Below are 27,207 nucleotides of genomic sequence, written 5' to 3'. Positions count from 1 at the left end.
TTCTATGACAAATTTGTAATTGTTCTTACCTATTTAGTTTAACCTGGGTTTTCTGCCAGGACATGTACACTGGAGCCTTGTTATAAAATTATTTCGTGGTTCATATGGTAGGACTGTATTTTAAATAAGACTTGTTATCCAGTCTTTCTGTTAAGACCCCAGTGTATTTTGGTCTATTTCTATACAATTTCATAATTTTCCCTCTCCCATTAGTTCATTATATGTAAACGATATGAGTATATACTTCCGCAATTGGTATTTTTTTAAGAAGTGGAAATGAAATACTTATAAAGCTTGGAAAAATTTTTCCATAAAACATTGTGCTATTTTCCATAAAACATTGTGGTATATTAAAAATTTGAAATCTTCCAAATTTGCAACAACGTAATACTCATGCTATTAAATTTTAGGTTGGAGATCTCAGTTCACATGTATTTATATGTGTATTGAGTTGCCCACACCAGTATGTGGACAAATTGTACCACAGACTTTTACTAAGGCTCATTGGTAAATATGCAACAAATTCAGAACTTAGGATCATATCATCAACATTTTTACAACTTATGCTTTGTTGTTATTCAAACCAATTGAGAGCAACTAAAAATCTATTCCTCCTCAACAGAACTTTTAGCACACTGAAAAAAAAAATACTAAATTTTTGCTCATGATAAGATGCATTTTTAAAAACTCTTCTTTCCCTATATATATGTGTGTATCTATAATTATGTGTGTGTAAATTAACATTGTGAGCACGCACAAAATAGTTTTTGCATATCCCTGAATGTGTTGTAGAACAGGAATATTCTCTAAAAATCTCAGCAGGACTTTGATTGGATGCACACATGCATTGTCCAGCTCTAACATTGGAATGTTCTGTTATTTTTTTATGGTTCTAATATGTCCTCGTCCATTTGTAATGCAGTGTGTTGTACTTTTGGATGATAAAATGAGAATTAATATTTTTAAACACTATTTTACCAGGAATGAATGACTAAACATTTACATGAAGGCATAAACATTTTAGTGAAACCAAACAAAATCTATGAGGTTATTCCATGGCAAACAAAAATCAGTTATACAATATATATTCTAATCAGAGCCTTTAAAATATTTAATTTTTGTTTTATGTTTACCTTTCAGATAACGTAGGTTTGAGAAGTGAACTATGTGTTCACTACTCATTTCTGGACTTTTTATTATAACTTAATCTTAACAGGTGGTTGTCTTCATCTTTTTATGCCTTCATTCATTTATTTCTGATATTGATGTAAAATGATAACTAATTTGTTCTCTTATTTTAGGGCTACCAGAGACCAAGTCATTACATTGCAACCCAAGGTAAAACTTTGCCTTGTTAAATGTTATAGAAAAAACAAACTTGCTTATTCATCTATGTGGTGGTTTTTATTATTTTTTTAATTTTATCTTAGTAACAAAAAAATCAGCCCTTCTGATTAACACTGCTCCTTACTCATTTGTATAGTACAAATTTATTGTGTGTGTAAAGCTTATATAAATTTAAGCTTGATTTACTTTTAATTAAAAGTGAAAGAAAAGCTGGTAGTGGTTATTATGATTTGATCCTTGTTACACAGATAGGTCAGAGCACTAGTCAATAGTGCCAGTCAGAGGAATTACTCATTTTTGAGGAAAGGAAAAAGAAGTCTCATATAAGAGGCCTGTCTTCTTGCAGCAAGTTTGTTAATAGTACCCAAGACCAATATTGTTATAATGAGCTGTTATACTGAGCAATTTTTTGACCAGTCAAGACTGAGACAAAACAAAGAGATGGAATTTAGTCAAGTTAATTCTTCATGGAATATAATAAGACAGTAGAGAGATCTTGTTATAGTGGTACACTGGGGAGTAAAAGTATCCAAATAACAACAACAAAAAAAGCATCTGTAGTTATCTCTCTAAATTGACTACTGGCCCTCAGAAGAGAAACCTGTACATCTTTTTTATATAAAAGAAAAGTAAAACAAAAGCTAGGTTTAGTCTTTTAACAGGGGTCATTTTTCTGTGTTTTCACATACCTTTGGAGTAATTGAGTTCAGCTGTGTACTCTTTAAAGTTAGAAAGATCGACCATAGTGGTGAACAATATTCAGTTTTATGGTATTCGGTGGAGAATAGCCCAGCACATGCTTTTGCAGTTTGGAGATATTATGATAAGGTTAGGATATGTCCTTACGTGTAAGGATATGTTTTTATTGATCCCTAAACATGCACTATTTATAAATAGTGGGCACTTATTTAATTGGTAATATCTGCTGTCTGGTTGATGGTGGTATAAGAGTTCTATTTTTTACATATATTTGAAGACGCATTAAAGTGACTTAGTGACAAATATAAATACCCAAGAAACTAGTGATAGTTTCTTCTAAATTGGGAAGTGTAGAGGGCAAATTGGAAAAAAAAAAAAAAACTTGTATATGCCTGTGTTTTTGCCTATTGTGGGAATTTAGATATGAACTGAATTTAAGTATTTTCAGTGACATTTTGTGTTAGACCTTTTTTGGAATTACTTAGTTTACTCTGCTTCTTATCTTAGCTAAACTTCTTACTAACTACAAAATTCCTTTGATAACATAATATTCAAATTAATTTCTTTGTAGGTCCCGTTCATGAAACAGTGTATGATTTCTGGAGGATGATTTGGCAAGAACAATCTGCTTGCATTGTGATGGTTACAAATTTAGTTGAGGTTGGCCGGGTAAGAGGAAGAAAAAGAATTTTTTTTGTCATAAAAATGAACATAGTTGAGAAGCAACATGTAAGACACTCAAAATAGAGTATCATCCAATTGTTTAAAAAAATTATAGGCACAGCATTTTAATTGAGTACTTCTAAGTAGACCTTGACTGGCTGAAAAATTATTTGATTTCTCATTGAGTAATAAAATAAGCTTTAATTTTGTACTAGAATCTAACTGCATTATCAGGCTTGTATATTTTTTGTGAGACTATATAAACTCTGTTTATTGTATAATAGATTTTTTTCTCATTTATAGATTTTTAAACTGAGTTTTAATTGTGACCTAAGGAGTTATTGCTGGAATTAAATCACCTTGGCTAATTAGTATTATATATTCAGGTCTGTCTATATATTCTTTTTGTCACTTAGGTTAAATGCTATAAATATTGGCCTGATGATACTGAAGTTTATGGTGACTTCAAAGTAACGTGTGTAGAAATGGAACCACTTGCTGAATATGTAGTTAGGACATTCACCCTGGAAAGGGTAAGTACTCTAAAATTCTATTTTAAAAAGTGATATCAAAACTGCTTTTTCTCTTAAAATCTTTGCCAAGTTCTGTTTTGATGATGCTATAAAATCCATTCATTCATGTATTCATTCCACAAATGTTTATTTGAGAGTTTACTATGTGCCAGACATCTTTCTAAACCTTGGGACACATGTTAAAATCTCCTCGTGTGGATCTTATAGCCAACTGAATTAAGACAGCAATAAAAATAAATAAATCAACTAATATATCATACATCATGACAAGTGCTATAGAGAAAAATAATGTTGGGGAAGAAAGTAGGGAATATTATTGAGGCAGGGTAAGAAATGGTTTACAATTCTGAAAGGATGATCAAAGAAAAACTCATTGTTGAGAAAGTAATATGAGTAGAGACCTGAAATAAGTGAGGGAGTGACGGGTTATGTCCAGGGCAATAATGTTTCTGACAGAGGGGAGAGTCATTTCAGAAGCCTGGAGGCATGTGTAAAGCTGTTAGAATGCCAGACAGTCACCAGGCCAAGATGTGCAGATATCCATAAGTGAAGAGGAAAGAAATACAAAATGAAGGCAGAGAAATCACAAAATTGGATAAGTGGTGCCTTGTAGGCCATGATGATTTTAGTTCATACTAAAATTGAGTTAGGCTGCCATTGTAGGGTTTGTGAGCTCAGGGATAACATGGTCTGAATTTTATTTCTAAAAGGATCACTCCAAGTGTTACATTGCAAAGAATAACGTAAGGTGGCTGGTGTAGTAGACTAAAGTGGAATATAGTAACAGTGAAAAATACATTTTGTGGTAAAGCTTGGTAGATTTGACCACACAAAATTGTGAAATTACCTGTGGCACAAAAAATATCAAAGGTACATACAGACAGAAGAACCTTGCGATTGTTTATTAATGTCCTTAATTTATAATGTTAATACCAGTAGAAGAAAAAAAAAAACTAGAATCTCTGAAGAAACACAATTGTTAACAAGCCTATTAAAAATGTTTAACCTAGTGTACTTATATACCATTTTGTCCTTCCAAATCAGCAAGAACTTTAAAAAAGAATAATCCTCATTGATTGTTAGAGTATGTTGAAACATATTTTTATACGTTACTGATCATAGTTAAATCGCTACAAACCTTCTTTAAATCAATAAAACAGTATATCTCCAGAGCTTTAAAATGTTTATGTCCTTTGAGAAGTTAACTTTCATGAATCTTTCCTAAGGAATTTATTTAAAATACAATTACTTCATTTATAGTATTAAAAACTTATAGATAACCATAAATGCCCAACAATAGAAAAATAATTGAATAGTATTTTATAAAAATACTTGTGAGTTATCCTACCAACATGAAAAAATTAGGCAAAATATTAAGTTGAAAGTAGCATTATACAGAACAACATAATCATGATTATTGTAACTGTAAAATATGTATGAAAATTTCTTAGACAAATCAAGTAGAATAAAATAAGCAATTGATATGAGAGATTTCAGAAAGAACCATTAAGCTTGATTTAATGAATAACTAGCTCATATTATTAAAAAGGAAATGTGGAATATGCGGTCTCTTAAGTTCATACAAGTCTTGTAAAAATCAATGATGAACTTAGTAATAAGGAAAACCTGAATACATAACAAAAAGTTGAGATATTGCCAAAATCCAATAGAAAGCAATAACAAACCGCTGACCAGTAACCCCAGAAATTAGCCTATTAGAAGTCACCAAATCCTCTTCTGAATAATCCTTGAATGATTTCCTCAAAACTAAAATTATATTATATAGATCAATAGTTTTACATCAAAATTTACCTCATTATTCTGTAAGAAAAATTTATAAGTGATTTCTGTTTTGAAATGTGCTCTGAAATCATGTGAAAAATTATAACATTGGAAAATCAGAAAAAGTAGAATAGAACAAAGGAAAAATTAAATATAAAAAAGAAACAAACGAGAAAAAAGAAATAAAAAGCTTGTTTATTGAAAAGATCAATAAAGTAATTAAACCACTATTAATTCTAAATGAGGTACAATGAAAACAAAATATACAATATTAGGAAACACAGAGGGACATAGCCATTATACTTGCTATTAGAAAAGCTATGGAAAATATTATGTATAAACTTAAAAATATAACTTTTAGTCTAGGACACGGATTTTCTGACAAATGCTAATTCTCAAAAATTAGGTCACAAAGATTTAGAAGCATGAATAGATGGTAGAAGAAAATAGGATGATTGTTAAACTTTATCATTAAAGTTGCACTATGGTTTTAAAGTTAAAGTTCCTTTATACTTTAAGGAATAGCTAATATCTATGTTTTAAAAGTTAGCATGATGTACTTGGAAGGCTGAGGCAAGAGAATCATCCGAGTTCGGAAGACAGAGGTTGCAGTGAGCCAAGATGGCGCCACTGCACTCCAGCCTGGGCAACAGACGGAGACACTGTCTCAAAAAAAAAAAAAAAAAAAAAAAGGTTAGCATAATGATGATAACAGAATCAGATAAAGATAGCATTCTCTGGAGCTCTCATTCCCTCTTTCATGATGTCTTTCTTCTCTCTCTTCCTCTCTTCCCCCTCTTCCTCTTTTCCCCATGCACACACATATTGCAGACCAATTTCATTCAAGAACATGAAAAAATTCAAAATAAGATATTGAAAATTTGGATCTAGTAGTGAATTAAGAAAATATCACTACATGACCTATTATTTTTTCCCTAAGAGTGCAAGAATATTTCAACTATAGTGGGAAATCTAACAGGATATTTCATTATGTCAGTACATTAAAGTACCAAAACTGTATGACTTTATTAATAGATTAATGCATTTAATTTTATTTTCAAAATATTTATAGTAATACTCTAATTAGGGAAATTAAGAGGCATCCTAAACATGATAAAGGTGATTCAACAATACCTAGTAGCAGCCATGTTAAGGAATGAAGAACTAACAACTATTCATTTATCATAAAAAACTAGTATAAAGATTATATTACTGCTTCTACAATCATGAATGTTATGTGGATAATCAGTGTCACTAATATTAAACATTTTTGGAAGTTTTAGCAAATGAAATAAGGCAGCAAGAGGAATAAACTGTGTAACTACTAGAAAAGACAAATTATTTTAAGATGAAAGGATTTATACCAAGAAAAGTATGGATAATATTTTTAAATGGGATGTATAAACATTTATTTAAGTGACCAAATCTGCATAAATATTCATGAGTTATAGCTTGTCTTTATATTAGTTATAAACGGAAGTAAGAAAATATTACTAAATAATCTTTAAAAATACAAAGTGCCAAAATATCTCGGAATATGTTTAATAAGAACGATACAGTTCCTGATTGAATAAAAACACAAAAGTGTACTTACGGATACGCATAATATGTGAATGAGTGGAGACATGCACCATGTTCCAGAATATGGGAGTACTTGATATTAATATCACTGTATGGATTTAATACAATCCTATTTGGAAAATCATTGGATTTTTTTTTCTTGTTACTTAGAACAAGAAAATGGGGGGGGGGGATTTGTTTTTTCAACCACATATTTGAAAATCATTCATAAAAAATTAAAAAAAAATCAGGGAATAGGTGCCGACATATGAAAATGTACTAAAAAGAGCAAACCCTATACATGTAATAGAAAGATAAAGGGAGCAAGGCCTATTCAGCAACTCCAATAAAAGAATTAATATAGAAGGAGTAAAGTATTACCTAAAATCAGGCCTTGAAACAATTTTTGACCTTCCTCACTAGAGTTGAAAAGTAGCAAAAGGTGATTTTCCATTGGGGTGATTCCATGGTGATGCTTATCATTGTGGTTGTTACAGTTATTTATTGATGATCCCTGCTTTGTGTAGGGTATTGTGCTAGGAATTGGAATTAAGAAAACCTTTAAGAAATGATCACTAACTTCCAAGGTTTTGGTGGTATTGGTTTGTATAAGATTGAATCTAAAGATAAACTGTTTTTCTCAATTTTGTTTATTTCATGTAATGTGTCTACCTTTTCTGATTGAACAAGTGAGATTGATAGTTCACAGATAGTTCACAGTAGAATTTGAATTATATAGATTATAGTGGGATTTTTTTCCTTTTGCTACAAATGTGAGTTCTTAAAAATAAATTCGGCAATATTTCATCTATACCTTCCAAGCTATGCTACCTCAGTCTACAGACTTCTTCTAAAAAAAGGAAGGAAAAAGCTTTGAAATGTGCATTTATAGGGTTCTCTTAAATTAACCCAATAGGACAGCAGCACAACAGCAGATGCTTCACTTCTTTCATTTTGTATTTTTGTTACTATAAATAATACTGCACTGAATTATTTCACAGAGCTAAGAAAAATAGTTTGCCCAAAGAACAGTTTAGCTGCCTGTATATTTTCACAAGCCAATCTAGAGCAGCACTGTCCTGGAAAATCCCTACATGCTATGCTTCAAAACCATTTTCAACATGGACAAGCAAGGCATTAAAATCTCTTTGTGAGGTGAGAAGCTGGAAAGTTGCTTTTATACACCACTTGAGAACTCAATGCATTGGGTCAATGGGGCAGCATTTTAGCTTTCCCATTTCTTTCTTTTCCCCTAATAATTTAATGTGTTGTCACTCCCAGCAAGAAACAAGCTGTCAAAGTAAATAAAATTTACCCAGACTTTTAGAACTGAGCAAGACTTATAATTTTCTTTCTTTGGCGGTTGTCTGACAATAAAGGTAAGCTCCTAGTCCATGTTAGGCCTTCATTTTATTATATTTTTTTTTAAGAAAAGGCATAGTCTTTCGTAAAGGTTTTATTGTTATCATTGTCAGTTGGGTCTGTACCCATAATTGTGTTTAATGGCTTTATTTTGGCCATTAAAATGGCTTTTGAAAACATTTCTTTCCATCTTTGCACAGAGGGGATACAATGAAATCCGTGAAGTTAAACAGTTCCATTTCACGGGCTGGCCTGACCATGGAGTGCCCTACCATGCTACAGGGCTGCTTTCCTTTATCCGGCGAGTCAAGTTATCGAACCCTCCCAGTGCTGGCCCCATCGTTGTACATTGCAGGTAAGTGGTGGTCTAAATGGTATTGACTGTATGCAATCAGCTTTTTTTAGAGTATCAAGACAAGGCTTTTGAGCACAAAAACTAATGTGTGCTTACAAAGTTCCAGCTTGCTTGTATTATAGATAAAGTAAAACAGCAATAAAATAAAAGTTGGCTGTAAGTAGTCTATAAAACAGGAACTTAAGAAATACATACATTCATCCTAATGCGTGTAGTGTTATCCACAATTTAAAGTATAGAAACTCTGCCTTTTAGTGGCAACATCTGTGTTTTTTGTTTTTATCACTTTTGCAAATCCCATATTGTATAGAATGCTAGGTTGAAATAGACATTTCTTGCCAATCTAGAAAATTCCCAATAGAATTCCAGCTTTAAAACTAAATCTCAGACATACAGAGTTACTAAATGGCCTAAATTGCAAGGATTTGTGCTGCAAAACAGCTATTTAAAAATTTTTTTAAAAGACTTCACATTAGAGGACCTTGAAAACTGCATCAGTGAGATTCAGCAAATATATGCCAAAAAACACGAGCATTATATCCAGACTTTCTTCTGATTAGAAACTTCTCTTAAAACAAGCATTTAGAGATACTAAAAGCAAATTACATGGCCTCATTTTGAGGTGTGACCAGAAAAATAAGTACTGAATCTGAAAAGCGTTTCCTAAATGATGCTGCACACCATTCTCATACGCTCTTCCCTCCAAGCTACATAATAGGTTGTACCTAAGCATTTTTTGCTTTCTGAAAATCCAACCTATTCAGGATTTAAATAGCCATGTATAAAAGAGGGGAAAAAAAGCCGAGAATGAAGTAAAGGTAAAACATCCCATAGGATCAGATACTATGTACCCTGAAAACAAAAAAAACTTCCTTTCAATCCTCCTCATGAAATCTGATGTACTCTTAAATTACATTCCTGTCTCCAACTCTGGGAACAGTGATTGAGAAGATGGTAGGGGACAAAGATAAATAGAGATAGCCACAATATCTTTTGCTTAAATTTCTAAAAGAACAGTGAGTTTAAGAGAAGTGACCAAATCTGAATAACAAGGAAATAATGTTACTAGCCTATCTAAGCACTTAGAAAATGAGATAAATATATTTTCAACTTAAGGATTTCTTGATTTATCAGAGAGGTTTACTTTCTTATGAATTGTTTGCTTCAGAAGTGCTCCAAGATTCTCAGATACTCTCTTGAAACAGAAGTGTCATTTTCCACTTACACTGAAGCATCTCTGGACTACAAAGTGAATTCCACACTCCCCCCAAAAAATCCTTATTTTGTTTTCCCCATTGACGTCTATATATAAAATTGGAGAAACATTCCCCAGCGGCAAAATAATCACAGTATATTACAATTAAAGGACACAAAATATGGTGAGATAGAGGAATATATTTTAGTGTTCTATACCACTGTAGGATGAGTCTGGTAAATGATAATGTTTAGTTTGAGAGAGCTAGAAGGAAGATACTGAATGTTCACAACATAAATGATACATGTTTGAGAGGACGCATATGCCAAACACCCTTTTCTGATCACTCTACGTTATATGTATTAAAATATCACTATGTACCCAAGAATATATACATTATTATTTGCCAATTAAAGACTAAAATATAATTTTTTAAAAGTATTTTTAAAAATTAACTTTAGAATTAAATACAGTAAGTTAGTGGCTAGCCTTTTGATTTGCTGGGGATCATATTCTACACCTAATAATTCATTTTCCTTTCTCTTCAGATCATGATTCAAATAGTCTTTACACTGTTACTCTCCTCCCCTTTGATAACCGTCATTCTCTTTCCCACCCCCACCATTTGCATTTCCTGTGAAGCGTGGCTCCTCAAATTTCCCATTTAAAGTTTTGGGAATTAATTTTCTTTTGCCTTGGTATTTACAAGAGGTGAAGACAGTGAGTGAGCCAACATTCTCACGTTGTTGCCAGAGGACACACAATTAGATGAATCTAAAAATATTCAATCTTGAGTTAAATTTTGAAGCGTGAATCTGCCACTTGATCAATTCTATGAACTTGAAATTATGTGTATTAAATTTACATAAAATGAAAATTGTGAGAGAGGTATGGAACTTAAACGGTGTTATTTTCAATTTGAAAATAATTTAGAACTCTTGTTCCAATCTTTAGTTTATACCAAAGCAGATACTCTGCATGAAGCTATTTGTACATTAATAAGCTTTTACACAGCAGGGACAAGTGCTGTGCCTTGCAGTTTGTTAAATCAATTTGATTCTACCTATCTGACAGTGGAAAAAGTCCTTATTTAAGGTTATGAAGACTAACATGCTTCTTACAATTCAGTAAATTTAATTGTTTTTCAGTGCTGGTGCTGGACGAACTGGCTGCTACATTGTGATTGACATCATGCTAGACATGGCTGAAAGAGAGGGTGTTGTGGATATTTACAATTGTGTCAAAGCCTTAAGATCTCGACGTATTAATATGGTCCAGACAGAGGTATGTAGATTTACCTGTAGTGGACTTTTTTTAATTTTTTTATTTTTTTTGCAAACAAAGAGTAAATGTCTTTCATATGTACTCTACTCAACCGAAAAAGTAGATGTTTTTCATGTGTAATCAATATTAGCTGAGTCATATAGAAAAATATTGGTGTTTTAATTCATTTTTCCATATAGAGAAAATTTTCTGTATTTCCTAACTTTGATGACAGAAAAGTGATACTAAAACTAGTACAAAATTGTCTTTTTCATTCTTTTGGTAGGAACAGTACATTTTTATTCATGATGCCATTTTAGAAGCCTGCTTATGTGGAGAAACTGCCATACCTGTCTGTGAATTTAAAGCTGCATATTTTGATATGATTAGAATAGACTCCCAGACTAACTCTTCACATCTCAAGGATGAATTTCAGGTATTAACTATTTCTAAAACCTCTTTTATGACTTACTACAATTTGTTCTGGGCGCTAGGAATCGTTTCAAGGAAGGTCTTTCAAGTCAAATTTATAACCTTTGATCCTGTTTTAAATACAATACATATCTCTTTCATTATACATATTATATAGTCACTTTTCTATTGATGAATTTGTATCTACTATATCCAAAATGACAAATAAGTTCAGACTTAGGGAAGAGCAAAAGGGAAAGGTATCATAAAAGTCAAAAATTAGGCCAGGTGCAGTGGCTCATGCTTGTAATCCCAGCACTTTGGGAGGCCGAGGCGGGTGGATCACGAGGTCAGGAGATCGAGACCATCCTGTCTAACACAGTGAAACCCCGTCTCTACTAAAAATGCAAAAAAAATTAGCCAGGCATGGTGGCGGGTGCCTGTAGTCCCAGCTACTCGGGAGGCTGAGGCAGGAGAATGGCGTGAACCTGGCAGGCGGAGCTTGCAGTGAGCCGAGATTGCACCACTGCACTCCAGCATGGGCAACAGAGCGAGACTCCGTCTCAAAAAAAAAAAAAGAAATAATAACAAGTCAAAATTAGTGTTGATTTGTGTGTATTTAGTGTGTATTTATAGCCTTTTTTTCATGCATTCATACAGATTTTGATCTGGGTCACTCACAATGTGATGAGATCAAGCACATTAATTATAACTGAGTCTGGGTTCAGTGGCGGCTCACACCTATAATCCTAGCACTTTGGGATGCCAAGACAGGCAGATCTTGAGGTCAGCAGTTCAAGACCAGCCTGGCCAACATGGCAAAACCTCATCTCTACAAAAAATATAAAAAATAGCCGGGTGTGGTGGTGCATGCCTATAGTCCCAGCTACTCAGGAGGTTGAGATGGGAGGATTACTTGACTCTGGAAGTTTGCTTAACCCTGGAAAGCTGTGGTGAGCCAAGATATTGCCACTGCACTCCAACCTGGGCAACAGAGCAAGACCCTGTCTCAAAAATAATAATAATAATAGTAATAATAATAATAAATGAAGTTTGTAGTACATGTTATTTCAAAATAACCCTAAATGTTTTCACTGCCCTTAAAACACCCCTGAAGGTGGGTGAAAATAAAATCAAGGGCAGAGACCAAATTCTTTGATTGTTGATCGAGTGCTCTTTCCAACATGCCATAGCTTATCTTCAAATATGGCAAGCCCAGATGTTACTACAAATGATACCGTTTCCCAGTGTGATGAAGGGTCATTATCATAATGGACTGCCCGATTGCATTTTCTTTGGTTAAGGCAATGCATTTTGCAGGTAGCAGTGTTGTTTAGCGTACCTTTTCCTTTTAAGAAGAGGAGCCCTGAACAATGTGTGTCTTGTTTCTCTGTCACTTCTCAGGCTTCATTAGCTTTAACTACAAAGTCTATCAGCCTGTCATAGTAGCAAATGCCATTGCCTCGCACAAATCCTTCACTTTCTACTTGGCCTTCTAAATTCCTGATGGATCTGTGTTATACTGTTAAATGGGTCACACTGTCTTTTAACCTGGGTTCTCTTTTCTTTTTAGACTCTGAATTCAGTCACCCCTCGACTACAAGCTGAAGACTGCAGTATAGCGTGCCTGCCAAGGAACCATGACAAGAACCGTTTCATGGACATGCTGCCACCTGACAGATGTCTGCCTTTTTTAATTACAATTGATGGGGAGAGCAGTAACTACATCAATGCTGCTCTTATGGATGTAAGAGACTGCCCTCTTTGTTAGTGTAGATTGCTGTGAAAAGCTACATAATGCAACTGAACACTGGCTAGTTTTTTTTTCGAGGAAATTAAAATAACCTAAAAAGGAAAAGTGGAAACTTTTATTGAAACACATTTTTTTGGAAAATGATTTTAGATTTTCCCTATAGAGATTCTTAAGAACTGTCATTTTTATAGCTTTATTGTAGATTTGGAGCTTGATTGTCAATTATTATATTCATGTAGTAAATATTGCAAGTTATAAATTTCATCTTAATTATTTTCAGAAAAGAAAATCATGCCTTATCTATTTTGAATATAATTAGAAATGAATTTTTTAAATCACAGAATGCCAAATCCTACAAAAATCATGTTAATTTGGGAAATTTTTATTTCTGACATTTAATGTTTCAATAATTTACAATTAATTTGTTGGCCATTAATCAATAAGGACTATTATAAGTAACTAGAGAAGGGATGGATGGTATTATGTTAACACATCCATCATAATGAAAGAACAATCTTGCCCCATTCTAAAATCTTAAATTGCAGGGTGTTATATAGCCCATAGACAGAACAATATGGAAAGAAAGTTTTCTGTTTCAGTTTTTGGTTTTTTTTTTTAGACAGAGTCTCACTCTGTCGCCCAGGCTGGACTGCAGTGGCATGATCTCAGCTCACTGCAACCTCTGCCTCCCAGGTTCAAGCAATTCTCCTGCCTCAGACTCTTGAGTAACTTGGAATACAGGAGCGTGCTCTACCACACCCCACTTATTTTGTTTGTTTGTTGTTGTTTTTGTTTTTGAGACAGAGTTTCGCTCTTGTTGCCCAGGCTGGAGTGCAATGGCACAATCTCGGCTCACTGCAACCTCTGCTTCCCAGGTTCAAGCGATTCTCCTGCCTTTGCCTCCCAAGTAGCTGGGACTACAGGCATGCACCACCATGCATGGCTAATTTTTTGTATTTAGTAGAGATGGGGTTTCACCATGTTGGTCAGATTGGTATTGAACTCCTGACCTCAGGTGATCCACCTGCCTCGGCCCCCCAAAGTACTGGGATTACAGGCGTAAGCCACCGTGCCGGGCCTTTTTTGTATTTTTAGTAGAGATGAGATTTCACCACATTGGCCAGGCTGGTCTCAAACTCCTGACCTCATGATCCGCCCACCTTGGCCTCCCAAGGAAAGGAAGTTTTAAATTATGACTTTGGCCACTTTACTTTGATTATGTTGGAAAGAAGCAAGAAAGCTATCATGGTTTATAATCTTTTTAAACAGTTTACTGCCTTCATTTCTAGCTTTTGCCCTTTCTCCTATGAAACCGTATCAAGGAAAAATTAGAAGCCACGGTTCATTTCTCTCTGACTATAATCAGGCTTTCTAAGTTATTGTTCCTATTAAGCCCACATTCTGTTTCTACGAGTAGTCTTCACCAGTTACTTTACTCTTTTTGGTGCTGCAAAGCAGAATAGTCTAAAGGCAGGCTCTCGTCCTTGCTGTGGTCACTCTTGCCTGTGAAAAGCTCTCATCCTTGCTGTGATCGGAGTCTTGCCTGGCCATTAATCACATCCACTGAAATCACATTAAATCCTAATTATACCTTTTCTTTTTATATTAGGTGTCTGGAAAGGCAAATATACTAAATACAGAGATGGCATACAATACTTTTTCATTTCTGCATCTAAATATGGAATAAAAAAAGGATGTGTGAACAAGAAAAGGAGAAAATAATAATATTTAGAAAAGCACTGATGCCTTTGAATTTTTTGCCATTGGCATCTTTGTCAAATTTTTCTCAATGTCCAGATTATCTCCTTTTCTTTTCTTTTTTCTTTTTCTTTTTGAGACAAGCTCTCACTCTGTAGCACAGGCTGGAGTGTAGTGCATGATCACAGATGACTGCAGCCTCAATCTCCTGGGCTCAAGTGATCCTCCCACCTCAGCCTACCAAGTAGCTAGAACTAAGGTGTATGCCACCATGCCCAGCTAATTTTTTTTATTATTTTTTGTAAAGATGGGGTCTTGCTTTCTTGTCCAAGCTTGTCTTCTTTTCTGTATGAAGGTTGAACCTTGTAATCCACCTGCTCTTACTGTCTGCTTAATCCCCTGTGATTCCAAAAAAAGACATTTCATAGTTAAAGCTGTTCTGGGGATTTAGTAGTGCAAATGAACCGTTGGAGAAGTAAAGCTGGTTTGATTTGCAAGAACAGGGTTTATTGTTCACCTCTTTCTCCCTACCCTTTATCCCCATCATTAGTACCCTTTTGCCAGGTCTATGAGGGATTAGAAGCTAGGGCCAAGAATTCTGTAATTTCAAAGCCTTACATATGTTCCTGCATTTAGAGGGAAAAAGAATAGGAAATCTTCAGTCTTCTCCTCTCTTATCAGCTCCTCCTCATGCATATCCCCTCCCCTGTGGCTCAAAAAATGAGTAGATAGCCGTCAGTCTGCTTTGACTTACCTTTGCATGGAGCAGACATTTGATTGGAAGAAGAGCTTCCTTTCTTCTAACTTTTCTCATTGTATTAGTTCATTCTCACACTGCTAATAAAAACATACCTGAGACTGGGTAATTTATAAAGGAAAGAGGTTTAATTGACTCACAGTTCCACAGGGCTGGGGAGGCCTCAGGATCCCTGCAATTATGGCAGAAGGGGAAGCAAACCCGTCCTTCTTCTCATGGTGGCAGGAAGGGGAAGGAGTGCCAAGCAAAGGGGGAAGCCCCTTATAAAACCATCAGATCTCATGAGAACTCACTCACTATCTGGAGAACAGCATGGGGGAAACTGCCAGCATGATTCAATTATCTCCACCTGGTCCCGCCTTTGACATGTGGGGATTATTACAATTCTAGGTGAGATTTGGGTGGGGACACAGAGCCAAACAATATTACTCATGAACCTTCGTGCCTTTCTTAGGAGACACTCATCCCAGCTGCACGTGTAACTTGGTAAGGTTTTGAGGTCATTTAGAAGTAGCCAGGTAAATTATTATTGTCATCTACTCAGATTTATCCTGCAGTCTTCAGCCAACGCTGAATGCCATGGTTAGTAGCATTTCTCAAATGGTGGTAGCATCAGTGAAGTCCAAGAACCAGTTCCTGTGCTGATGTTAAGATTCTTGAAGGACTTAAATAGTAGTATGATACAAATGAGTTACAAGATCATTGAAAATTTTTGTCAACATTAGGGAACTCTATAATCTACTAATTATTATTATTATTATTGCAAATAATTAGTTTAAATCAAATGGCAATTGCCCAGTCCAGATAAATATTGTTTTTACTACTTCTCCCTTTGGAAAGAGATAATATATTGTGTTCTAATCAAGGAGGACTTGGTTAACAAGGAGCTATCTCCCCGCTTATGTGGGGACAGGAAGTATATTGCTCTTATGCTTTGGTGCTTCAGGGTCTTAAATGGTTGAGACTGTCATTATGACCTTTGATATATGTTAGAAATGCCCAGGAAGCTGTGGAAGGTGGATTGTCTGCAAGATGTGCAGAATATCCTGGTAGTGTCCACATAATGTAAAAGCACAAGTGTTTGAGCTACTTGTGGTTTTTCTTATTTGGAGTAGAGAAGAGTAAAACAATTTTACTTGCACACACACACACTATACACATACCCAGATGATTGATAGACATACCAGGGATTTTGTGCTTACTTTGCCTTCAGCCTCTCAGAGACTGATTACGTTTGGAAAATTGAAATAGCCCAACAGGTACCTTACAGAGGATGTTAACCTCAGAAGCTTTTTAGTTTCTTCTTTTGTGTTTGTCCTGTATTTACGTCTTTCAATAAAGTAAAAATTCAGTTATTGACTTGAATTGCTTTGGAGGCATTGAAGTCTTCCACCAAATTGATTCATTACTGTACTAATTCAGTTCATTCCAGTGATCTGAATCTCTTATTCCACGGTTTAATCATCACTCTGGCTCCTTCTGTATGTGAAGCTATTGCATCTTACTGGTCCTACATTGAAGTGTATTGTATCTGTTTGTACAACCGATCATACATTTTAAGTTTTTATGTTTCTCCATCTACCTTGTTTCTTCACAGAGCTACAGGCAACCAGCTGCTTTCATCGTCACACAATACCCTCTGCCAAACACTGTAAAAGACTTCTGGAGATTAGTGTATGATTATGGCTGTACCTCCATTGTGATGTTAAACGAAGTCGACTTGTCCCAGGTTAATGGCTATGGATTGCTTTTGTGTACTTATATACAACTTAATAGAGTAGTAATGAATTGCTAAAATCTGCTCTATACTATCCTAACTAGAAAAAATAATACTCTTCTTTTTTTTCTTTCAAAACGTTCATCATTTAGGGCTGCCCTCAGTACTGGCCAGAGGAAGGGATGCTACGATATGGCCCCATCCAAGTGGAATGTATGTCTTGTTCAATGGACTGTGATGTGATCAACCGGATTTTTAGGATATGCAATCTAACAAGAGTAAGTCACTATCGGATCCTTTGAGCTGATCTAGAATAGGTCAATCATAACCAAGATGTGGTATAATTTTATTCAGACAACAGGGAGACTACAATTAATAAGCACTATATCATCCACCTCAAAGCTAGTAACCATCTTACACCTTAGTACTCGAATAAAAATACAGGAAAACAGAAATGCTGGAAGCTAGGTTTTTCGGTCAGTCACTAGACTAACATATTCTCTCAGGAAATACAGATGCACTGGCTCAGTCAAGTTGGACAGCCTAGGCCTGGCCTCTGAGTGTATGTAGACTTATCTTAAGGATGACTGCATGTTTTATTAGTATTGACATCCAGCCCAGAAATGGCATGTGATAAAAAAATAAGAACATTGCAATAACAATAATGACAGAGAAGCTGTACTGCAGGAGGAAAGAGACATGTTGGATCAACCATTATAGAAGGGTTCCATGTCACTGTTCCAAGTTCATTATTGATTATCCTACCTGCAATTTCATCTTCCTAAACGTCTCAACCTATGGCTCTAAGCAGATCTAAAGGTAGAACCAGTGCTGCTACCACCATGCCTTTTCCCAGCAGCAGAGTAGTAACTGTATCGTCTTTCTCTGACTCCTCATCTGCTTTCCACTACATGACAATATGGGTGGGGAAGATCTTAAAAAAAAAAAGTGCTAATAAAGGCCAGGCACAGTGCCTCATGCCTGTAATCCCAGCACTTTGGGAGGCCAAGGCGGGCAGATCATAAGGTCAGGAGTTCAAGACCAGCCTGGCCAACGTGGTGAAACCCCATCTCTACTAAAAATACAAAAATTAGCTGGGCATGGTGGTGGCATGCCTGTAGTCCCAGCTAGTGGGGAGGCTGAGGCAGCAGAATAATTTGAACCCGGGAGGCAGAAGTTGTAGTGAGCTGAGATCACGCCACTGCACCCCAGCCTGTATAGAGCGAGACTTCGTCCCAAAAAAAAAGGTATTAATAAAAACAATTTAGATTATATAACCAAATAACAAGCAGAATTGGAAAAGAAAACATTAGTAACTTTCATGGAATTAAGCTCTTTTTAGAGAGAAACATTACTCTGTTTTTTAAAGCACCAGCTCTGTGGGTATGTATTTTAAGTGTGTGATTAGGATTGTCATGTTTCAATGTCTCTCATATCAAAATGACTACGTGTGTGTCTGGTTAATAAGTCTATATGTATATAACTATGAGCAGGGAATGGAATCATATTGACTCCTATTGCTCATTTCAGTGGAGAAAAAAAGGGTAACTTCAATCATCTCATAATATTCATGCATATCTTAGATGTTAATTTAAATGGAATCTCATTATGTCTGCACATCTGTTACATTATGGTTCTAGTAATATTTGAGTTGGAAAAAAACAGAACTGCTGAAGACAGTAAGGCTTGTCTGTTAATTGAGCAGTTTATGTGAAAAATATTCTAGGAATAGGAACTGAAATGTTATATTTTTGTCAGCATATTTATTTATTTGTTTGCTTACTTATTGAACTGCCTCTGTATTTGGTATTCTGGTCCTTATTAGTACATGATTTTTTTTCTGTTCTCATTATCATCATTTAATATATTTAATATATTTAACTGCATCAAATATTTAACATGTACCAACAAGTTTGTAGAGTACTAAGTAGGGCTTGTAAACTACCAAAAGATGCATGGGCTCTTGCCAATCAGATATGATTTACTCATATATTACATATTCTTCCTGATATTTTTATTTCAAGGTTTAAGGTTTTGATTCATTCTTTCAACAATACTACTTTTGGGGAAGTATTATGCAAAGTTCTACTGATACAGAGTGTAGGAAAAAAAGATTTCCGTGTACTTAAGGAATCTTTATTTTTTTCAGGAAGAAAAGCATTACATGAAAATTGTATAATCCTTTTTGTATAAAAGCGATGCATTTTACAGTGAAAGAGTAAAGAATATAGAGTGTTTAACTGGGTGATCTGACATAACTGTGTGATCAGAGATGACCTCTTTGTGATAGTAGTATTTAAGCCACAATTTAATGAATCAATAGAAATTAGTTGGGGGTTGACGTAACCCACCATCCTGGTTTGCCCAGGGCAGGAGCTTTTCCAAGACACACAGGCTTCAGTGCTAAGACCAGAGAAGTCCCAGGCCAACCTGGGACAAGTTGGTCATTCTATTTGGGATTGAGAAGACCAAGCAAGGAAGAAGTATTCAAGGCAAAGGGTACATACAGTATATGCAAAGTCCCCAAGGCAAGAAGCGACTTGATAAATGGATTAAAAGAAGACAAAGAGAAAGTTGAAGAAGGGGGTGGAGCCAGATCACATACGTTTTTTGAAGCCATGACAACAATTTGGATTTTATGCTAAGATCATTTGAAAATCATTAAAGCAGGAAATGACAAGATTGTATCTGCAGTTCAAAATAATCATGATGCCTATAGTAAGGATGGACTGGAAGGAGATCAAAGTTTATTCAGGGAGATCAGCTAGGAGGTAATTATCAGAACCTGTGACTAGTAGTGTATTGATGTCAGTGGTGATAAAGAGAAGGCAATGAATCTGAAAGTTATTTAGGAAATGTAATCGTAGTAATGAATTACTGGATACATAGTGCGAGGGAGAAACAGGTATAAAGGATGATTGCCATGTTTCCTGCTCTTGTCACTTAGAATGTTTTTTTACTAGCATGTACATATTGAGGATTTATATCAGCTAGACTCAATCCAGTGTAGATGCCATTTGTATTGTAAATTATATACACCTTTTACTTTTTAGGAAAAATTGTAGTCCCAGCGTATTTACATAAAAACACTTCCCTCTACAGCCACAGGAAGGTTATCTGATGGTGCAACAGTTTCAGTACCTAGGATGGGCTTCTCATCGAGAAGTGCCTGGATCCAAAAGGTCATTCTTGAAACTGATACTTCAGGTGGAAAAGTGGCAGGAGGAATGCGAGGAAGGGGAAGGCCGGACGATTATCCACTGCCTGTGAGTAGGGCAGCTCAGCCTGTCATTCATGGGGCCTTGGTGCTTATTTTCTCATTTTCAATGTTAAAGACTATCTGGCTTGCATCTTATGGACCTCCCATAGATGTTATTTTTAAACAGTCTTCCTGTCTCATGAGTCTATAATTAACTACTAAGTTTATTTTGTATATTTTCTAAATATTGATTATTATATAGCTATATTATTTAAACTCTTTGGAACACTACTCGTAACAACTTCTGATTTACACAGTTTACAAATATATCAGAATCTCAAAGTCTAGATTGCAGCAATCTATGCCTATAGCATTTTCCTGAGTATAAGCTACTGATCTAATTTCATCCTCAAGTTTTCTCCTCTCTGCCTTGTACACATATAAAGCAAAATTAAGACACAAATGGAAAACAATTAAAACTACAATGTCTTATTTTCCCAAACATATATGATGGTGTGACCTGTGGTCACTTGGTGCTGCTATCTAAAATGCCTTTGCTTTCTTTGCTTTCAGAAATGGTGGCGGGCGAAGTGGCATGTTCTGTGCTATAGGCATCGTTGTTGAAATGGTGAAACGGCAAAATGTTGTCGATGTTTTCCATGCGGTAAAGACACTAAGGAACAGCAAGCCAAACATGGTGGAAGCCCCGGTGAGTCACAGAATCTTAGACTTGGAAGGCATCTTAGAGATTAGTTAGTCATATACCTACTTATTGATTTGACTTCATGCACACATAGGGAATCAGATGTGAAAATGAGACGTTGTGGGGACTTTCCTGCCTAATTAATACATTGCTGAGCATCCCCCTCTACCCACAGACACTTAATCACATATTGCATAAACTGCTAATCATGAAACTATTTTCATTTAATTTGGGAAATTTGTAGGATTTTTTTTCTGTTATAGCCAAAAAATATTTGCTGCAGTAAACTTTGGTAAATGGTCCTATAGGAAGCATAAATCCTATATCAAGGCTGTATGTCTAAGGGATATAGGTTTCATTAGTACCTTAGACACCCAGTATTTTTAAAGGGCAATGAAATTTAGTTTTGTCATTATCTGTAATTATTCATTCATTTTCTGATCAAATTGTAAATGGTTAAACTATCATGGTTAAGTTTTCAGCTTTTACCAACTGTAGAGGGCAGTTCATATCATGCTACTTGAGCTTGTCAAGGCTCATAAAGTCAGAACATAGCTTACAAAATAAGAGCTGATAGGTATGTGTGTGTGTGACAGTTCATCTAGGTGAAGCTGTATGCAGAGTAAGAAAGAAAGTTACACTTATCTAACACATTTTACTTCTAACGAGAGATATCTGTGGGTTACACATATGTATGTGCATGGTGGGATCAGGTTGGGAGCAGCTGTGTAGTGTATGCTCACAGAAAAGTAAACCAGAAAAACCAAGGCATCATTGTTGCTTGCCCTACATTTATCAAGATGATCAGATAACTAGAATGAGCAATTCAATAAACCTTTAAAGTATTTCACCACTTCCTGCTCATGGATTGCTCGCACAAGAGTTGCGTTGCTTCCTGAGACAAAATCTGAAGACTTAGGTTTGTACTGTTTCACTTTTACAAGCGGTACCAGACTTCCACCCTTTCTACAGGTGCCCTCAAACTCCCTACACCACCTCATTTCCCTGGGTTGTTGCAGCTGTCTACACAAGATTACATTGGTTTTGATTGGGGTGCTGGCTGTGGAGATGAGAAAGAGGGGATGAATTGGAGGGATTTTTGAGGGAGAACTCTGAGATCGTCTTAGCAACTAAATGAATAGTGGTTATGTCTCTAAACTCTTTGCGATTTGAAGATTTCTTGATGTAAACTCTGCCTCCATTTTTCAGGTCAAGTCTTAAAATCATCAGTGGGATCACTTCTGACTTCAGAATTCAACTTTTACCTTCAAATTTAACTGATTTCCCACCTTTTTTAATTAAAAAAAATCTATGGTTAAACTCTGCCATTCTGGAACCTTCCAAAAAGTTACTATTTTCCTTTACATTCATGTCCCATGAATCCTGAACACCCCACCCTCTGATCTGTGTTTAATCAGTGTTGATGATTAGTTTAGTGAGCTGTGGAGTTGAGCTGAGGAGTTTGGTGAGGAGATTTAGAGTGAAGGCAATATTGCTGGAGACTGCTTAAAGAGACATAACTATTTCTGGGCACATTTTGGTTCCTTGAATGCTCTCGCCACAGTGGTAGGTGAATTTGAATCATAACTACTTGGTGAATAGTGTTGGAATGATAAAGACCTCTTAAGGAAAGTTTTATTACCCTAGTTTATTGCTGGAGACACCTCGAACTTCTCTTCCAAAATAATATGCATTTTAGACTGTTCTCCAGCCTGAATTTTACCCACTTGAATGAACTGAGTTGGGAATTTTTAAATGAATTGCATATTATAAGTAATAGTTTATGATATGGTCTCTGAATTTTTCTAAATTCTTATTATGGAGCAAGTCCATAGATGGGCTTAGAGGAAAGGCAGTTTTAACTCAAAAATTTTATTGCCAATATGTCGTCTTAAACATATAAAGGCAGCAGAAATACATTTTCAGGTATAAGTAGGCTCAAAATTTAAGGATCACTAACCATTCTTGAAAAATTTGCTTAAATACTCTGATGGACAAAAACAGTGTCAAAAATTAAGAACTTGAAATTGCATAAATGGCTGTTTAAAATGGCTGGCTTTTTTTTTCTCAAGGAAATCATCTGAAATATATGGAGAAAAACGTTTGCAGTTTATCACTGTAGCATTATAAAATAGAGAAAAAAATAAAAGCAACTTAATAGTCAAACAATACATATATTTGATTTTTATGTGGTATTAAAAGATGTTAAATAACATGGAAAAAGAATTGTAACAATGTTAAATTTTAAAAGTTACATTTAAAATTATATTTTGAAATATACATAGTTATATTTATTCTAAGATAATTATTTCAACCATGCACAAAAAGAACTGAGGCAAACTAAGGTGATGTTTTAACAATTTCTTCTGATGATAGAATTATAGCTCTTTTTCTCATTCTTTGTATTTGTTCAGAATTTGTATATTCTTTATATTTGTACAGAATTGTTCTGTAATGATCAAGTATTATTATTATAAACAGATAAAAAATTCTAGACATCACACTACCTGACTTCAAACTATACTACAAGGCTACAGTAACCAAAACAGCATGGTACTGGTACCAAAACAGAGATATAGATCAATGGAACAGAACAGAGCCCTCAGAAATAACGCCGCATACCTACAACTATCTGATCTTTGACAAACCTGAGAAAAACATGCAATGGGGAAAGGATTCCCTATTTAATAAATGGTGCTGGGAAAACTGGCTAGCCATATGTAGAAAGCTGAAACTGGATCCCTTCCTTACACCTTATACAAAAATCAATTCAAGATGGATTAAAGATTTAAACGTTAGACCTAAAAGCATAAAAACCCTAGAAGAAAACCTAGGCATTACCATTCAGGACATAGGCGTGGGCAAGGACTTCATGTCCAAAACACCAAAAGCAATGGCAACAAAAGCCAAAATTGACAAATGGGATCTAATTAAACTAAAGAGCTTCTGCACAGCAAAAGAAACTACCATCAGAGTGAACAGGCAACCTACAACATGGGAGAAAATTTTCACAACCTACTCATCTGACAAAGGGCTAATATCCAGAATCTACAATGAACTCAAACAAATTTACAAGAAAAAAACAAACAACCCCATCAAAAAGTGGGCGAAGGACATGAACAGACACTTCACAAAAGAAGACATTTATGCAGCCAAAAAACACATGAAAAAATGCTCATCATCACTGGCCATCAGAGAAATGCAAATCAAAACCACTATGAGATATCATCTCACACCAGTTAGAATGGCAATCATTAAAAAGTCAGGAAACAACAGGTGCTGGAGAGGATGTGGAGAAATAGGAACACTTTTACACTGTTGGTGGGACTGTAAACTAGTTCAACCATTGTGGAAGTCGGTGTGGCGATTCCTCAGGGATCTAGAACTAGAAATACCATTTGACCCAGCCATCCCATTACTGGGTATATACCCAAAGGACTATAAATCATGCTGCTATAAAGACACATGCACACGTATGTTTATTGCGGCATTATTCACAATAGCAAAGACTTGGAACCAACCCAAATGTCCAACAATGATAGACTGGATTAAGAAAATGTGGCACATATACACCATGGAATACTATGCAGCCATAAAAAATGATGAGTTCATGTCCTTTGTAGGGACATGGATGAAACTGGAAACCATCATTCTCAGTAAACTATCGCAAGAACAAAAAACCAAACACCGCATATTCTCACTCATAGGTGGGAATTGAACAATGAGATCACATGGACACAGGAAGGGGAATATCACACTCTGGGGACTGTTGTGGGGTGGGGGGAAAGGGGAGGGATAGCATTGGGAGATATACCTAATGCTAGATGACGAGTTAATGGGTGCAGCACACCAGAATGGCACATGTATACATATGTAACTAACCTGCACAATGTGCACATGTACCCTAAAACTTAAAGTATAATAAAAAAAAAAAAAAAAAAAATTGATAGAAAATATGCAGCAAAGATAAAATGTCTTTTTAAGATAAATTTCCTTTTTCTTAAACGGATCATTAGACTCAAGTATAAAATATGTATGCCTAGATATTAATCTCATATATAGAAAAAATAAATTGTAATCCTTGAGTAATCTAAATTGGTTGTCAAGTTTCATTTGGTAACTGTTATTCAACATTAGTCTCTTAAGTTTTCTCACTCTTTGTGTTTTGACATCTTTCAGGAGCAATACCGTTTCTGCTATGATGTAGCTTTGGAGTACCTGGAATCATCTTAGTTGGGTGAGACTCTTTAAAGTGCATCCATGAAGAAACCTGTTCATCTATTGAGCCAGCAGCTGTTGTACCTGTTACACTTGTGCAGAAAGATTTTAATGTGGGGGGTGGGAGACTTTTACATTTGAGAGGTAAAAGTATTTTTCTTATGAAGTTGTGTATCTTAATAAAAAGGACTGAATTAGTTTTTATTACTATATTAAAGCATCAACATTTCATGCCACATAAATTATATTTAATAAGAACCAGATTGAAATGAGAACGTATTGGTGTTTGTACAGTGAACATGCCACCTTTTTTCTCATGGTTTCAGTAGAGCAGCTACCACATGTTGCATGAGTTCATACTTTCTACGTGGCATTTTTCTCCCTTTCTAAAATGAAAGCTGATGAATCTTAAAAGGAAGAAGAAAAGAAAAGCTGTGCAAATTCATAGTAAAGTTCATTTTTTATATGTTTCCAGTGTAGCAGATCTCTATATAAATATATAAATATATATAACTGGCTTATTTTCTTTTAATGTGCAATGATGGCTGGATCATTTAAAGTTCTTTTTAGAAAATAACATAAGCCAAAGACTCAAGTGTAAATATGTCTATATGGAGAAAGCACATTATATTTATTGGTTACTTACATTCCTTTTTTGATGGCTAAAATACTACCACCACACAATCATCTTTTTTTTCCTGAAGAAAGCTTTTTCTTTAGCTAAAATCAATTGTAAACGATTTTTGTAGATTATTTTTTGTATGTTTTAGTGTAAGTAGAAGATAAACTTTTTATTCATAAACCAGGAAGCAATGTTCTTTATAGTGATTCTCTTGTGTACATGCTTGTGAATTAAATTTGTGTAAAATCCCTTGGCAATTGGGTCTTTTAATATAGGACCAAATTAAAACATTTTGCTGAAAATGTATAGTTTTTCACAATTTCATTAGGTAAATAATGGTTTGGTGATCATACATGAGAAATGTACACATTAAAAGGCCTTGCTGACAACTTGCACAATGTTGAACATAGCCTTTAAGCATCATTTAAATTTTAAAGGAATGGAGTTTTTCAGCCTGTGGCCCAGCACTGGTCAAGAAAACAAGATGGCAACATATATGCTTTCAGGGTCAAATTTGAGCAAACTGTAAACTGTCAGGGTGATAAAATGTTTCTCTTGATGTTTACATGCACAAGCTTTGGGTTCTGACTATAAAAAGTGTGAACAAATCAATGCCAGATTCCTGTTTTGTGCATTGTCATGGGATTCTTAAGTGAACCTTTCTAAATGTGGTCTTGTTCACATGCTCCACGTAGCTGTAACTCCACATCATCAGCTTGCAGTTTGTAATAGACTAAAGCATTCCAGTGTCCTCTTTCTAGATTGCCAGCTCATGACATGGTGCTTATAAAGATTTAATTAAAGTAAGAATGAAATAAAGTTTTTATAATTATAACAGTTATTGTTTGCACATCATTTTTTCCTCTTAATGTTCATGCATTCACCACTAAATGAGTAGCTTATTCCTATACTCGTTGATACAAGTAGGCCACAAAAACTCTATTCAAAGTAAAACTAATTTCCAACCTCTAGTTTCTTTTATTTTTATTTTCTTAATTTAATGCCAAAATGTCCAGTAGGTGGAGATGGAAAAGGCCAGGAGATTGATATCATTTTTTGTTTGTTGGTTTCTATATTTATCCATGTATGTAATACACATTTTCCATTTGTGTATGTCACTATCCATTTATGTAATACACATCTTACTTTTTTCTTATAACCAACATGACAAATGGTACTTATGATCCCTATTTTACAGATGATGAAATGGAAGCTAATGAGAAGGTACATGATTTGTCAACAGATTCATTCTTACTTAGCAGCTATGTCTTTACCACTAAACACATTGTTTCCCAAATGTCACAAAGAGAGACAAAAAAATTTAGAATTTCATTTCTATTCTTCCTCATTAATTAATTTTCTCTTAAAGT

The 27,207-nt window shown here is 35.0% G+C and overlaps 1 protein-coding gene across 5 annotated transcripts in view; it reads left to right on the top strand.

Annotated features, from left to right (window-relative positions):
* Positions 1–26,672, top strand: part of PTPRK (protein tyrosine phosphatase receptor type K) — a 560,471-nt gene extending 533,799 nt beyond the window's left edge. For all 5 annotated transcript variants that reach the window (XM_031012171.3, XM_031012169.3, XM_031012170.3 and 2 more), the window contains 12 exons: positions 1,302–1,338; positions 2,618–2,715; positions 3,126–3,242; positions 8,147–8,301; positions 10,645–10,780; positions 11,046–11,195; positions 12,744–12,917; positions 16,976–17,107; positions 17,248–17,373; positions 20,198–20,361; positions 20,868–21,003; positions 25,177–26,672. In XM_031012171.3, coding sequence (XP_030868031.1) covers positions 1,302–1,338; positions 2,618–2,715; positions 3,126–3,242; positions 8,147–8,301; positions 10,645–10,780; positions 11,046–11,195; positions 12,744–12,917; positions 16,976–17,107; positions 17,248–17,373; positions 20,198–20,361; positions 20,868–21,003; positions 25,177–25,230 — 1,479 coding nt within the window. In that variant the 3' untranslated portion in view covers positions 25,231–26,672. The remainder of the gene's footprint in view (positions 1–1,301; positions 1,339–2,617; positions 2,716–3,125; positions 3,243–8,146; positions 8,302–10,644; positions 10,781–11,045; positions 11,196–12,743; positions 12,918–16,975; positions 17,108–17,247; positions 17,374–20,197; positions 20,362–20,867; positions 21,004–25,176) is intronic.
* Positions 26,673–27,207: the final 535 nt, after the last annotated feature.

This window comes from Gorilla gorilla, chromosome 5 (assembly GCF_029281585.2).
Source record: "Gorilla gorilla gorilla isolate KB3781 chromosome 5, NHGRI_mGorGor1-v2.1_pri, whole genome shotgun sequence".
NCBI classification, from domain to species: domain Eukaryota; kingdom Metazoa; phylum Chordata; class Mammalia; order Primates; family Hominidae; genus Gorilla; species Gorilla gorilla.
The sequence above is the reverse complement of the archived record's forward strand: the minus strand, read 5'-3'. Positions and strand labels throughout refer to the sequence as shown.